Here is a 16,358-nt window from a genome sequence, read left to right as displayed (position 1 = left end):
TTTTCAGCTGACTATATGCATTGCCACCTATGCATTGTAGTAACAGAGACTATAGGGCCTACCTGATACGAATGCTTATTGCGTGCAGTTTTGTAGTACTGGCAGGGTTCTGGAGATCATGGGACAGCAGTCTACCGTCTATTTAGCAGTTATCACTGTCTATAGCATTAATTTATCTATCAATTAAGGGTTGTGATCTTGTCATTTCCTCGCTCAGTTATTCGATAATCTATGTATTTGGGAATCACTCTTCAAATTGTAATACTATCACTCTCTTAAAGGCAACCTTCGGATGATTTTCAGACTTTTGTATTTGAACAACTATAAATTAGTCATACTGAGTGCAGATTTTTAGAATTCACAGAGATTGGGATGAGGAAAAGAATGTTTTCAAAATTTATAACAAATTGCAATGAACAAGGATGATGACATGGCAGCCTCAGCACCATACGAATGCATGAGTTGGGCCTCAAGGAAGCAGAACAAAAGAAGAAGGTATGCATATAGATTCTACACAAGTGAACTTGTTAGCAAGCGGTATTGTAAAGGAATTACACTGCTTAATTTCTGAAATAAGTGAGGCTCCTATGTCATCAACACAGTGCTGTTCAGTGTAATTTGTTTAAGATTTTCAGAGTTTTGGTTTCTCTACTCAAGGATCACGATAAATTTCACAAATCTATACATGGAGCTGTCGATTAATGTACATGATGCGAAATTATTAAAAAATGTCTGTATTGCCCCTTTAACTCTCCACAAATACCACATGTTGCTGGACAAATTGATATTGTTCACATAAAGATCATAACACATGTTTTGGTGATAAGCCATCTCTCAGACACGCCCACCGTGATTTGAACGAGGGATGAAAGCTAGCTTTCCGCAAAATTGTGTCTGGTCTTGGAGAGATGAAATCCCAATCTTAGTTTGTTTTCGTTTGCTTATAAATACCTACACGAAAATCTAATCGGTGCCACGTGTATCTCTTTCAATCTGATCACTGTTTTTTTTCCTATAATCTTCTTATTCATCTTAAGAAACATATTTTGATCAATTTCCGATCAATGAGCTTCCACCGAATGACATCATGCAAGTTAGTGTTTAATGATTGTTGGTATAGGCTCGTTGGAGAGTGATGCAGCTGAAACGTGACAGTTCGTAAAGTCTTCCAGAAGCGCTAAGGTGTTTCACAGATTTTTACCTGTTCTGTTTGTTGCCTATTATGTGCGTTCCCATGGTACTAGTAGTAGGAGGGGCAGAACATTTATGTCGTAATCGATATAGCATACCATAATAGTTCTGGATTATAGTATCTCCCATTTGCAAGAGGAGTTTCCCTTACAGGGGAAGTCGACCCTGGAGATAATTTTGTGAATAGAAGTAGACAAATAAGAGGAACAGGACAACGACAATTTGAACATGAAGCTACTAAGTGTTCCATAGTTTGAGCAAACTGATAAAAAATGAGGAAGTTATTTTTTTTTTTTGAAGCTGTGATCAGTTAAACTCAAACTGGCAATTTCGTGCTGTCGTACTCAAGCTCATGCAACCTGTTTACTCTGTACTAAAAGATAAGGAATTTTCATTTTCCATTCAGTAGATTTCCACAACACGTATTTCATGCATCATTGATATAATGATTATTAATACTTTTTCAACGCGACCGATACATGCAAAAAATATATTTCTCCATCAATAACGAAAAGAAAGATTCAGCGGAAAGTTTTGTGTACGGTGAACAGAAGAAGGATACATGCTAAACCATGAAGTCGTCAAGTAGGGTGAATGTCCCGAGCTAGACACGAACGAGTCTTTTATCTCACGAGTAACAAGCAACTGCTCACGAGTCATACAGCGCAAGAGTTATACCGCTTACGAGTTGAGTTGAGTTAAGTTGAGTGGAGTTGAGTTGAGTTTATTCTATTTTATTTATACACGGAAATAAAAGCCTGCTTTCAGCTGGACAGCTGTTTTTCAGCAAGGCCTTGTTTCACATCGAATAACAAAGCATACATACACACGGCGAAAATGCAAACATATACAATGATATACAATAAATGACAGACACTGAACAAGTTACAAAAGAAAATCAATGAAAAAAGAAAAAATACAGATATTTAAAAACAAAAAGAGAAAATCGATATACTTCTATAGACACATTATGGGATTTCCGCTAACTTCATGATCTCTTTCGAGAAACTTTTGATGTCAGTATTGTTCTCAAATGAACTGGAAGAGTATTGAAAATTTTACATGCAACATTTCGGACAAAAGTAGAACGAGGTTTTGGCATCACAATTTGAGTATTTGAGTTTCGTAGAGTGTAATTTTCAAATGATCTGAGTTAAGCACCAGAGGACAGAGTTGTTGGAGCAAGGTTATACAACAGTTTGAATATAACGATTATAGGCTTGCTTTCCTCTTCTTTCTTTGAGTCGGTAGAACTGAAGAGAAGAATAAAGTCGTAGGGCCCACAAGCTAGACACTAAATAAACAAGGTCCATGAGCTCGATATCCAGTGAAATAGGCCCACGAGCTCACAGCTCACGAGCTGGACACAAGATATTATTAAATTTTGCCTATAGTGTCTACTTCGTGGGCATGGTTTTCTTGGTATCTATATCTCGCGAAGTGTATTGACCGTGGATGTATGACTCATGGACGTTTTTTTCCAAATATCGAGTTCAGTGGCGGATTCAGGCGGGGCATCCGGGCACACGCTTCCCCTTTAATTTTTGTTAAAACAAAACAAATAAATAGAAAAAACGGGGGCGTACGCCCCTCCCTTTAATCTTGCATGGGCGCCCCTCCTTTACGGAATTCCTCGAGCCAACTCTTGGAGTTTTGTGGTCTGAATAACTCGTCGCTGTCTCATAGCTTGTGGGATGACCACGTCAATTATTGTGTAATAATTGGTCACACTTTCAAAATGTCATAATTCTCTTATTTTTCATCAGAATTTGGTCAAAGTTTCACTTTAGATATCTATTAATCATTTCGCTAATTATATTCAAACAAAATTATTTATGGTGTACAGCCTCTTTATGATGTGAATCGCCGTGATTTCATCAAAGTTAGGCCTATGTTGCGCAAATGCGAAGATATGGACGGGGGAATTGATGAAATCAATGTAGTCATACCCTCAATGTTTTTTTTTTTCTCGAGATCTGCGTAAATAACGCATTTGAATATCAGCAGGGATAGGTTGAAGAGTTCTCTTGCCTATTAGTTTGACTGCGTTATATAATAGTTATCGCATCTCATGAAATCAAACGCAAATGGCAAGCTGATCGATCAGACATTCAGCACTTGCGCTGCATTTCTGAGTTGCTATTGATAGCTACTACAAAGTTCCCAGGCAAAGGGGCCCATGGTCAGTATGTGGGTAGCATTCTTATATATAGCAAGACTATCTTTCTCTCACTCTCCTTCTCCTCCACTTTCCCTTACACACACGAACACACACACACACACACACAAACACTTTTTTTTGTTTTATGATATTCTTTATTTGAGTTTCATTCAATATCAAATCCATATGGACAATGGAATTGATATTACCCGTTAAAAAAACAACAACGGTATTCTTCGTTCTTGTGCTGCTGAATCATTTTTCCAACATACAGTACAATATATTTAGGTGGTTTTTTTCAAAACACACAGACACACACATACGCATACACACACACACACTTGTAACACAGGGATGATTAATGATGATACTGAGAAAGATTAAAATACTGAGGATGATAAGGTGAAGAGGACGACGTCGAAGAAGAACAATGTTCATAAAGTATATACATATACAAATAATTATGAAAATAACATCTTCCACTATTAGAGCAAAGGATATTAACCCGGACATCCCTCTCTTTTTTTTCTTCTAATAACTTAAATTTGTTTATGAGAGCATTACCTCTCGCCTTCGGAAGATGCTCCGCACTTGACTTCTTCTCTCGAATTGGATGTAACAATATGCCAGATACACTTCGAATTTCAGTTTCATATCGTTGCTATCTTACCCGGATACAACTTGTTGTTCTTCTGCTACTCAGATCGCTGAATGGAGTAGTCAAGTAGTATATTCAGATGACTAAGATGAGAAAGAAAAACAGTCTCAACGCAACGTTCTCCATAAAAGCACAATCAACTCTGGGTAAACTATTAAGATATAGATTGCTCTCAGGTTTACATAATTAGTAGTATATCACGCTGAAAATCGTGTCGCGTACATAAAGATGGGTCATCAAAGAGAACTTATTGATCTTCAGTGCTTCTTTCACCACCATGTATGATGCAAAGAATTCGAAACGTGGAAAGCCCAAATAGAATACTGTGTATACCTTATTATAGTTTTTGTTGAGATGGGGTATTGAAATTTAAACTTATTGCGAGATACTTAGAAACTGCTTATGAAATTATAAAGAACATACATTTCTCAAAAGGAATTCCAAGTTAACTTGGTGCAAATCGGTCTTGAAATGGCTGAGATATCCAAAAACAAAGTAAAACGAAGTGGCTATAATAGAAGGGGTACCCACCTTTTATTACGACCTCTTCGATTTTGGCTGTCTCTGCCATTACAAAACCGATTTTCATCAAATAAGTTTTGAATTCCTCTTAGAATTGTATGCTTTTTCATACGTCACAGGAGGTTTCTTATTATTTTTTCAAATGTCGGAAACCTGAAGCCCCATCTTGACCAAAAGTATACATTATATTAACATTTTAGCGTTGCCGAAAGTGAAAACTCTCCTTAGAGAACAATGACAGCCGTAAGGGTGGAAAGAGAACATTCCGAGGACAATTTCACTCTTACAAAACATAGGGTATCAATATAAAATATCCTCCTTCTTTTAGCTAGATTTGATCAAAATCAAATGAAAATCAGGGAAGTTATGAAATTTTGAAGTTTCGCTAATTCAACAAGGCTCTTCCTATGACGTGTATGAACAGTCAGTCATCGCCTCACAATTTTCTCCATAGTTTGTTCACAAAATGTTGAAATATCTCGGAGGTTTTTTTCTGCCTAATCTCAAATGCTCAAAATTTCATATCTGACTAATGGTTATTTTGAAGCTATTCAGCTTGATGTAATATCATGTTTACATTTTCATTGCAGGAAAGGGTAATTTTGCTCATTTTTTTTTTTTTTTTTGGTTACAATGAAATATGGTGAGGTGATGAAAAGATTAGCATACTCATTTGCATATATTCATATCAACTATTTCAGAATTATTTGGCTGAAATTAGCAAGACTTCACAATTTCATAACTTCCCTAATTCTCATTCAATTTTGATCATTTTTTTCATTGGCATGCTTATCAATTTGAACTCTTTCTTTCAATACTCATTTAAAACTTACTGAATAACTTACTTCCACTTGAAAAGACAACAAAAAATACCACGTTACAGTTGAGATGAACAGCGGGCAGTATTGTACCATTATTTTGCCTCAACGTTTTATGGAATAAGATGCGAGGGTCGGAAAGAGCTTATGCCTCACCATATGCACGCCTTAGTTAAAAGCGAGTCAATACAATGATGGTACCCCCCCCCCCCCCCCCCCCATGAATCAAGCAAGAACATTCCTCATGGGGGGAGGAGGAGACGAAAGAATGTTGGGGGAAATGTTTCTAAAATCCTTACCAGTGCTGCAGGGTCTGGTGATAAATCTGTCCACAGATTCCCACGCAGTAATCAAAGTGTCAGCCACTCCCACCCTGTCCAAAATTTACTTGCTGTCATGGTAGCATCGGGCAAACAATGTTTACTGCAAACATACAAGACAAAATAGAAACCCGCGATAAGAAATGCGTTCGAAAACCAACTAAAGCGCCCTTATAATTCTCTATGGACGTAATGTAGGTATCTGAAAGTATGAAAAGTATTTCATATAATACATAATAATGTGATATCTGTCTTAAAAAGAAAGTAGCGTAGAAAATGTTAATCGCCGCACCTGCTTTGCTACGAAAATTGGACAATTACAACCGTCACCCCGCAAAAAGGGAACTATACAACATTCCAATACATCGGGGCACCGTTTCATGAAAGTTGTCAGCCCTGACAAGTTGTCAGTCTCTGACAATTTCTGTAAAATCTGTAATTTGATTGGCTGAGAAGCTCTGATCACTGACTGTTACTATAGTAATAGTCAGAGACTGACAACTTCTTAAGACTGACAACTTTCATGAAACGGTGCCCAGGTCTTACGGGTAAAGACGTTGTAAAATGCTGCAAATTACCTATTCGGTGTCAACGCATGTTGACTTGACCAATCTGGCGAATGATTATACCCTCAGCATCTCCTGTGTGGGGAAACTAATATATTCATATACCTACTATATGCTGCGATATTTTCTATATACTATTTAATATTCTCCAGATTACTTGGATTTGCCTTTTAAAAAGATCCAAACGTAGATTCTGCTCATGAACTCACCTGGCAATCATTGCTGAAGTATGTGGTTAACCAAAGACACTGGAATGCACCTTCCCCTAGACCAAACATAACTTGCATATCTCCTTGCAATGTCTTTTTTTAGTTATATGAGTAATATAGAAACATGCAAGTATTGCTCGGAGGAGGGGAAGGTGCATTCAAATTAAAGGACAAGTTCACCTTCATAAACATAAGGATTGAGAGAATGTAGCAATATTAGTAAAACACATCATTGAAAGTTTGAGGAAAATCGGACAATCCCTTCAAAAGTTATGAATTTTTGAAGTTTTTGTGTAGTAACCGCTGGATAAGAAGACTACTGCAGTGTATGAATAACTTAGATGTCACATGCGTACAACAATACAAGGAAAATATAAAGAGAATTTCACAAAATTTCATCTTTTGAAAAAAAGTACACATTCCCTTGACTCGTTACCGACATATGTTATGGGTAATATCATTCCCCCTCCCTTTAGAAAGAGGCAAGTCAAGTGCTCTTTTATTATACGAAAAAAGTGAAAATATGTTGAATTTTCTTTATATTTTCTTTATACTGTTGTACGCATATGACTCACAAGCTGTAGTAGTCTCCTCATCCAGCGGTTCCAAGACAAAAAATTTAAAGATTCATAACTTTTGCATCGATTGTCCAATTTTCCTCAAACTTTCACTGATGTGCTCTACTTATATTGCTGCATTTTCTCAACCCTTATGTTTATGAAGGTGAACTTGTCCTTTAAGATGTATTATATACATATATATATATATATATATATATATATATATATATATATAATATGTGTGTGTGTGTGTGTGTGTGTGTGTGAGTGTTTGTGTGTATGGGATTGGTAGAATGAGGTCGCAAGCACAAGCAGTTTTTTGTACGCATGTCCAAGTAATCAGTTGAAATATAATAGAAATACATAAAATGGTATTACACGTTAAATATTCGTGTCGCCACAAAAGTGATGTTGAAGGTATCATGAATCAGCACAAGTCAACATACAACATTATATGATTATTTCCTTTAATGTAAATAGACAATAAAAATGATAAACATGATTAATGTAAATTTCACGTACACAGGGGAACTCATGGTTCCTGTAGATGTATACATAAAGACAATTTACCTTGTATTAGAATAATCTTGTATTTCGCATTAAAGGGGCATTCCAGACGATTTTCCATGTATTGCAAAAATCGACATCTCCAAGTGTAGATTTGTGTAAGTTATTGTAGTCACTGAGCAGAGAAACCAATACTCTGAAAAATCTTGAAAAATTGCAGTGAACAGTGTTGATGACATAGGAGCCTCACATATTTAAGAAATATAGCAGTGTAATTCCATTACAATATACCGCTTGCTTTGCAAGTTCACCTGTGTAGAATCAAAGCATGTCTTCTTCTTTTGTTCTACTTCCTTAAGCCCAAACCCATCCATTCTTATGATGAGTCTGTCATGTCATCATCCTTGCTCATTGCAATTACTTATGAATTTTGAAAACATTTCTACTCCTCATCCCAATCACTATAAATTCTGAAACTCTGTACACTGTATAACTGATTTGAACTTGTTCAATTGTATATTGAATATTATATTAGATACAATAGCTATATAAAAAAAACCTTGAATAATATACTGTTTACTCAGTATTTATCTAGCGATCCACGTCACACAAGCTTTGCTTTTTAGTGGATCACTATTTTCCATAATCGAATTTATTTTCCGCACACCCACGAAGTATATATGCATTGTTCCTCTAATTATTTTATATATATATATATATATATATATATATATATATATATATATATATATATGTTGTTATATAATCTATCTCGTTATATACGACATGACTCTTTTACAAATGAAATGTTTGAACAATATCATTTTATGACATGTATACTTTGTACTATGTTTTGATTTTCGTTGATTGGAAATAAACTATGATTGAATTGAATTGAAACTGTATAAGTCTGAAAATCATCCGGAGGTCTCCTTTTAGATCACGTCAGAGTGCTCAAAGGACTTTACAATGATTTTTCTTCTTTTTTTTTAACGAAAGTCTTTGGGGTCAAACCTACATTTTTTCGGGTGAATTCACTCCCCTCCCTTGGTAGAATATCCTAGCCAGGTTGCAGTTGAAGGCGCACCCACGTTAAATCCATCAACCACGAAAGCGGCATAATTTCCTGCCAGATACACATCTTTTTATCCAAAAAAAAAAAAAACTCGCAAAGAAGAACAACAAGTTGGCCTAAGAAGAAAACAACAACAGTGGGGGGGGGGGGATTTTATAGCATAGCTATCGTTACAGAGTGAAATGTGTTGACCAGAGAGACAGGTACTACTACATGGCTTGAACCGAGAGCCTTGTGACAGAGTGCGGAGAGCGCCTACCTGTAGACCACGTCTTCGTGAACATAGCGACGATAGCAAGTCATGTTATCACTTCCAGAAGAAGAAGAATAGACAACATTGGAATTTGTTTTGTTTATCTTTAGCTGCTTTTGTGGGGCATAAAATTGGTTTTATCTCTGAAATTTTGACGTGAGTTATTGTCTGCATGGGGATATTGTGTTTAAGGTGCACGAGCTGAGAACCTCCTTGGTTTGATGTTGTATGCATCATCTTTGGATCAAACATGGTGGCTATTACAAATGAGAGACCTGCAAGTAGCAAAAAGGGATAAACCATTATTGCTACCTCGAGGTTTGCGAGAACAAACTGCGTTCCTTTATATGGAGTAATTAATTCGTCATTTATGAGCGCTGTCTTGCTTTTGTTTGTTTGGTTGGTTGGTTGGTTGGTTGATCGGATGGTTGATATACTTAAGAGGCAATATAACATACAAGCTTTTAACGGTTGTTTAAAGTATTGAAACAGCGAAGAAAATGCAATTCGCTAATCAAATATGAAATGATTACCATACATCAGAGGACATTGGCGGGAATGACATTAGGACTATAAAGATTTGTAGTTCTCAACGCTAGCACTAAAAAGGTTCGTTTCAAATATAGCCACACTGGAATCGATGGCTTTTTTCGGTTACTTCAACTCCCCCCCCCCCCCCCCCCCCGCAGTAGCATTATTCATTTCCCACACATTCATTGCCTTTTTTCTTTCTTTTTTTTTTTGAAATATGAAATCAAATATGTATGTTTGTTTGTCATGAATGGGCGTTACCTCTTTCTATTGTGTCGGTGTGACAATATTTCTTTGTACATTATTCATTCATATCTGTACTGGCAGACGCCAATTTTGAATGTTTACAGATAAAGTCATTGATCATTTCATCATTAAATTGCATGCGCCTGTAGTGCGATATGCGGCTGACAAAGGAAATCGTCTGTCAAAATCCAGCATTCGTCATGCAATTTTGTTTGAGGAGTTTATTAACCTATATACTCCTAGTAACTCTGGCCACTTTCTTGTGTTATAAGTCATTTCGGTAGTTGGAGCCGATGCCTATTCCATACATACATGTATTTATCCAATAATGGCAGCAATCAAAGCGATTAACAAGTGGCTACCACTTAACCTTTTCATTCTTGTCAAACCCTCCAACTTTGCGGCGTCTCTGTGACACGCGTTGATATATCATAGGTAAATTTGTCTATGTAGCCGCCTCGTGCAAACACGAAATCGATGTGTCGGTGCGCGGTTTGTGCGAGTGTTGGTTCTGTTCTTTGCTTTCCCCCATAGCTGTGAACAGAAAAGTATGGGAGTCAAGATGGACGGCTGCCGACAGTGCGGATATGAGAAGCTTCACACATTTCGCATGGCCCATTAATGCTACATTGCCAATGACTTTGTCATTTTGCCAGTCAGTCAGTGACTACTGTATTAATAGTCATATCCACGCATACAACTGTTGATATTCAGACACCAATTACGGTCGATTAGGGTTGATTAGGCATGATTAGGATTAATTCATCTCGTGATCAGCCTTCTGTATCCCCATTAAAAATTAATTTGTCTCGTGATCAGCCTTGTGTATCTCAATTTTGGTACAAAATGTCACTCAGAGACTATTTCCCTTCTTCGTAATGTATCACTGGAAGTGACAGAACAGTTTTGGCGTTTACAGCAGAAAAAGGAAAGAAACTGGTAAATTTATTCAGTCTCAATAACAGAATAATTGTATTCCATTCCTTGAACATGATTACGTCATCTGGCAGGATTCAAGCGATTCGTCAATATTGACAATTGCACAATACGGTAATTGCACAAGAGTAAGATTCCCGACATCATGCACACAATACGTATTGTTTCCCCTGATATTTCATTTCATTTCTGACAATTATTTGCAAAGAAATCTCCCACCCACCCCTTGCAAACGTGGAGATAGGATGGACCCGGGGAAGAATTTCCACGTCTAACGAGAGTAGTAACTCTCATTCCTTAATAAATCACCATGGACCGACTACATTATGGACTTTCATCGCTCGTTAATTAATTCATGCACCTGTTTCTGTCATTAAAAAAAAACTGCATGCGCAGAAGATAGTAATTCTCTTAAATCAAGAAAAATGCATGCGCAGTAAAACGTAGTGTACATTGGAAAATCATCGCTCAAGTAATGCTTATTTCATTTGCGAAATGCGCGTACTTTACAAGAGAAAGCAATTATTTTGGCAGGTTGGTTTTGATTTGTAATCTAATTTTCCCCATTTTTCGCACATTGTTCAGAGTAAGCATGGACAGTAACCGTAGACGACATGTATTTCCTATCATTATACCATGTTACATGCTTGTCCACAAATTCCACTTCAGTAATTTTCCATTTTGTGACAGGAAACTGTCATGTTTCGGGTTTGCTGCTCCTTTTCATTGGTGTTTATACAAAGGCAGTTGAGTCTGAAAAGACACCTCGGCAAAATAAGGCTGCAATGAGGGAAACAGTTTTTTTTTTTTTTTTTTTTTTTTTGTAAATGCGACGCAAGATTGCACAATCGTCATTGTCCAAACCATCTGAATGTACATGTACTCATTAGATGCACATCATCAGGTGGCGGCAGTGATGATGGGATCAAAGAAAGACCTTCGTTTCTAGTCCATGTTTAGTACGTCCATGATCTCACAGACTTCTTTATGAGACCTGCTACGTGCATTGTAGCTCCAGGTGCAACTTCGAATCGAAACCAGAAGACCGCATCCTGGTGACTAACAAACATATTTTTCGCTAATTCCTGGTATTCATATAACAAGTATGTTTCGAGAATTTCTTCTTCAAGTATCAGTTTGACTTGACCCTGAATGGACGGACTGCTAGCTAATTTTTATTTACTGATTATTTACATGAATATAGAGATAAAAACGTTCCAAGCTATACCAGGTCACTCTACTCTTGGCGGATTTTACAATCAAAATAGATAAGCGTACATCCAGAAAGTATGTCCTCAGAGAAAGGGGATGGGGGTGAAGGGGGGGGGGGGGGGGGGTAAAGGGCAATTGCTACACCCATAGGGGTAAGTTAAGTTACTCTTTATCGATAAAGTAAATCTACTTTTTGGAAGTTTGTCGACGGAAGGTATTTAAGTGTGAACTACTCTTGATCGAGTCTTTACGATCACAAAATGTAGTATCTAACTCCAAATTCTATTTTGCTCTCCTCAAAGCCTGTAGTTCCATCTCACTGAGCGACCCATCAAGAGTTCGCGTGGCGCCACTGACGAACAGGACAAACGTAGTCAAGCTTTCTTGCAATGACACGAGTCGTTTCACCTCTTCTGGGTCTTCGACGAGCACGTGCACGGGGAACGGAACATGGGCACCCGATCCTTTAAATTTCGTCTGTTATGGTGAGGGCGGACACCAAGAAAATGAGTTAAAGGGATGGATGTGGATGGGGAGGCCAAAATGCACCAGTAAACAAAGAGTTTTAATGGTGATACGAGACTGTTTGGGAGATTTGTGGGCAAAACTTTCGATACGAGTCATCATGCTTTATTCTCACTTGAATTTACAGAAAAATGAAATGATCCTGCCATGATTACACCCAAAAAAGAAAATGGCTTGCAGTGCACAGCAAAGTAGAGGGACATCGGTCATACCCTGAAATGACTGAGGATTTAGTAAATGAGTGATGGTTTTAAGAGTTCATCTTTACTTGCAAATTACAGCAAATACCAGTTGTGAGTTGTTGTTTTTTATTCAGAGAAGAGAATTCGCCTGTAGGTGACAGCGACACTTGTAAGCCCATGGCAGCTTGATGTCATTCATTTTTTTTAAAGCATTGTTAAGTACCAGTTTCGTTAAAGTGGTCGCACTTTTACCTCTTCTATTACTACGAAATTAACCTTCAGTATCTCCTGTTGATATTGCAAACAATGGAAATCAAACGATGTAGTGACAGTATGCTGAACAACCGTTCTTTTGCTTTCTCGCAACCAATGGCTGATGCAGCCAAATGCAGACTGCCTCCAAGTTTGGACGAAGACGGTGTGAGTGTTTATCCCCTGGCCGACTCCCCGGGGTGGTACAACCATGGAGACAGGGTTGAACTCTTCTGCTCCAGCACGCAGCAGGTACTCCTTGGTCCGTCCGAAGCACAGTGCGATGACGGAGGGTGGCGCCCTGCAAATTTCCCGTCATGTCATGCCGCAGCCGGCGAGAGAGGTAACAAAGTAGACATACATTACATTTTGATTCATCGTTCTAGACGAGGTGACCGAAGACTCTTAGTGTTATATACACAAGCCAAGAGACAATGTCCTAATAGAAAATAAAAATATAAGTAGCGTCTCCGACTCTGGCAGTAGGCCTACGTCTGTACGTGGTCATAACGCAAACAATATTTTCCATTCAGTGCGCACAGCGCTGACTCAATCTTTTTTTCCCCGAGGCCCACATTGGCTCCTACAAAGTTTTGTGAGCCCAGTTGCATATAAGTCAGATTGTATACAATTTCTTTCTTTTTTTTTGAGGACACATGGCGGCCACTGGTTAAAAAGCTGCTTGAGCAGTGTTTAGTAGATACCAAAATTGACATCGCATTCGTAACGTTCATTCGACAGAATGTTCCAGCTACTTCATATCAGATTCCTGATAACATTTAGTGTAGTGCTGATACAAACGCGCACCAATAAATAGCAAGTACATATAGTATACATTTCTTGTAGTAAATCTCTTTTGTTCTGATACAGTTGTACGAAGCGCACATCTTTACGTCAAAAGAGTTACTGAATATACTGAATCTGATATACACATGTTGCACCAATTGCCTGGCAGATAATTAATAAACACATCAGAATTACAAAATAGTTGTTGTTTTTTTTTCACTAAGACCGGTGATTCATTATTTCCTTCCTCGACAGATTCACACCACAATCGAGTTGGCCGGAGTCTTTTAGCATCAGGTTAGTATAACCAGGGAGGTGGAAATAATTCCCATCTCCCTATCCAGTAACCAGAATGCCTACATTAGCTACGTATAATCAAATAAACAGAATAGCATAGGGAGGATTCATTAGAATCCACTATATATATATATATATATATATATATATATATATATATATATACACATATATATATATATATGTGTATAATATATATATATATATATATACATATATATATGTGTGTATAATATATATATAGTGACTATGGTAGTAATGATGTACGAAAACCATACTTTGTTGGTAAGTTTGTGGTAGTAATGATGTACAAAAACTATACTTTGTTGGTAAGTTTGTCATGGCTGTGTAACTCCGGAACTGTTGTTCCACGCACGTTGAAATCTTCATCAGATTTCCTTCTTTAAAGGACAAGTTCACCTTCATAAACATAAGGATTGAGAGAATGTAGCAATATTAGTAGAACACATCATTGAAAGTTTGAGGAAAATCAGACAATCCGTTCAAAAGTTATGAATTTTTGAAGTTTTTGTGCAGTACCCGCTGGATGAGAAGACTACTGCAGTGTATGAATAACTTAGATGTCACATGCGTACAACAATATAAGGAAAACATAAAGAGAATTTCACAAAATTCCATCTTTTGAAAAAAGTACACATTCCCCTGACTTGTTACCGACAAATGTTATGGGTAATATTATTCCCCCTGCCTTTAGAAAGAGGCAAGTCAAGTGCTCTTTTATTATACGAAAAAAGTGAAAATATGTTGAATTTTCTTTTACATTTTCTTTATACTGTTGTACGTATATGACTCACAAGCTGTAGTAGTCTCCTCATCCAGCGGTTCCAACACAAAAATTTAAAAAATTCATAACTTCTGCATCGATTGTCCAATTTTCCTCAAACTTTCACTGATGTGTTCTACTAATATTGTTGCATTTTCTCAATCCTTATGTTTATGAAGGTGAACTTGTCCTTTAATATCAAGAAAAAAATACATCATTCGCGCTTTATCTCATGTCACAATAACCTAATTAAGGTTGTCTTTGACGGTTGAAGGATTATAATTGCTAAATTTCCGTCAGTCTCTTTTTTCCCTCTTTGGCATCTTTGTGGTCTTAAGTCTGTATACGGTTATACATCGGTTTAATTGAAAAGAATGAGCAGTGATGAACTTTTACCTGTATAGCTCCATTGTTAGTGATGAAATGCTTGAATATTCAGTTCCTTTCTCGTTATAGGAATCACACTCTTTAATGGACCAACATACATTATGATATGCATGTTGTCGACAGTCGCATATGGCATAGTGAAACACCGGCTACAACTAGGACTCTACGCAGTAAAGAAAAGAGGAAGAAAAAAGAAAGTTCAAACTATAGAGATCTTATGGGTGTAAAATCTCTTTGGTTCCTACCTAGCAGCTCCATACGCAGACCAGCATCTATAAGGCTCTGCCTGTCAGTGGCCGCTTTGCGCTATCAAATGGCGACCACGTATACAAATTTTGTTGCCTTCGAAGTTTCACTATATGTATGTATATATATATATATATATATATATATATATATATATATATAATTCATATATATGTGTATATATTATGTATATATATACATGTATATATATATATATATATATATAATTCATATATATGTGTATATATTATGTATATATATATACATATATATATATATATATATATATATATATATATATATTTATTTATTTATCTATATAAGATGTAGATGTGATATACATACATTGTATGCATATATATGTCTGGCTATCAGCTTTACTCTGAATAATGCTTCGTTTTCGTTATTATTAGTTTTGTTGTCAAAGGCACAATGAAAATATAACATTACGACGTATTCTTATGTCAATATTTGAAGTAATGCTTTGTATCACTGCCTGACAGCCATTACCATTGCTCTTGTTGTTACCATGTGCTGAATAGATATATATTTCATCACTGTAATATGGTATTCTATTCATATCCTTGCATATGTGGTAACAGCAGTAACAGTCCAAACAACAGAAGTAAGTGAAGCAAATCGGGATTCCCAAACCTCAATGGTCACAGAACAGACCGGGAGAGAAACAACAACTTCCAAGGAATCAATAGGACAAGATTTTTCAACGTCAGTGACAGATTATGTCCAAACAGAATCATTAACACAACTTGGCCTTACGACACAAAGTGTGCTCACATCTGTTTCAACAAGCGAAACAAGTAAGCCAACGAGTGGCAGTCAAGCGACTAAAGTCACGAATCAGGCAGAAACAGATTTTATGACGTCTCAAGAAAGAACAAAACAAAGTGAGTCAACTTCATCTACGGACGAAATGTCTCTAATAACCTCAGCTCAACGTAGTATTAAAACCCGTCAAGATGCAACATCTGCTTCAATCACTGAATTCAAAACTAGTGAGGCGACTAGTGAAAGCCAATCGACAACAGTCACGAATCAGGTAGACACAGAAATGATGACGACTCAGCTTTCAACAAATCTTGCTACTACACCTACCTTACTAACTGAATTGGAAAC

General features: G+C 36.9%; 1 protein-coding gene across 1 annotated transcript in view; it reads left to right on the top strand.

Moving 5' to 3' along the window:
- Positions 1 to 16,317, top strand: part of LOC139744954 (uncharacterized) — a gene marked incomplete at its 3' end in the record, with an annotated part of 30,316 nt that extends 13,999 nt beyond the window's left edge. The window contains exons 2-5 of the mRNA XM_071655364.1: positions 12,068 to 12,250; positions 12,855 to 13,067; positions 13,766 to 13,807; positions 15,827 to 16,317. Coding sequence (XP_071511465.1) covers positions 12,068 to 12,250; positions 12,855 to 13,067; positions 13,766 to 13,807; positions 15,827 to 16,317 — 929 coding nt within the window. The remainder of the gene's footprint in view (positions 1 to 12,067; positions 12,251 to 12,854; positions 13,068 to 13,765; positions 13,808 to 15,826) is intronic.
- Between the last annotated feature and the right edge of the window lie 41 nt (positions 16,318 to 16,358).

Source organism: Diadema antillarum, unplaced genomic scaffold (assembly GCF_040938485.1).
Source record: "Diadema antillarum isolate AM-2024a unplaced genomic scaffold, OU_Dant_1.0 seq00001222_RagTag, whole genome shotgun sequence".
NCBI lineage: Eukaryota > Metazoa > Echinodermata > Echinoidea > Diadematoida > Diadematidae > Diadema > Diadema antillarum.
Note: the sequence above shows the minus strand (reverse complement) of the source record. Positions and strands in the feature narration are given on the sequence as shown.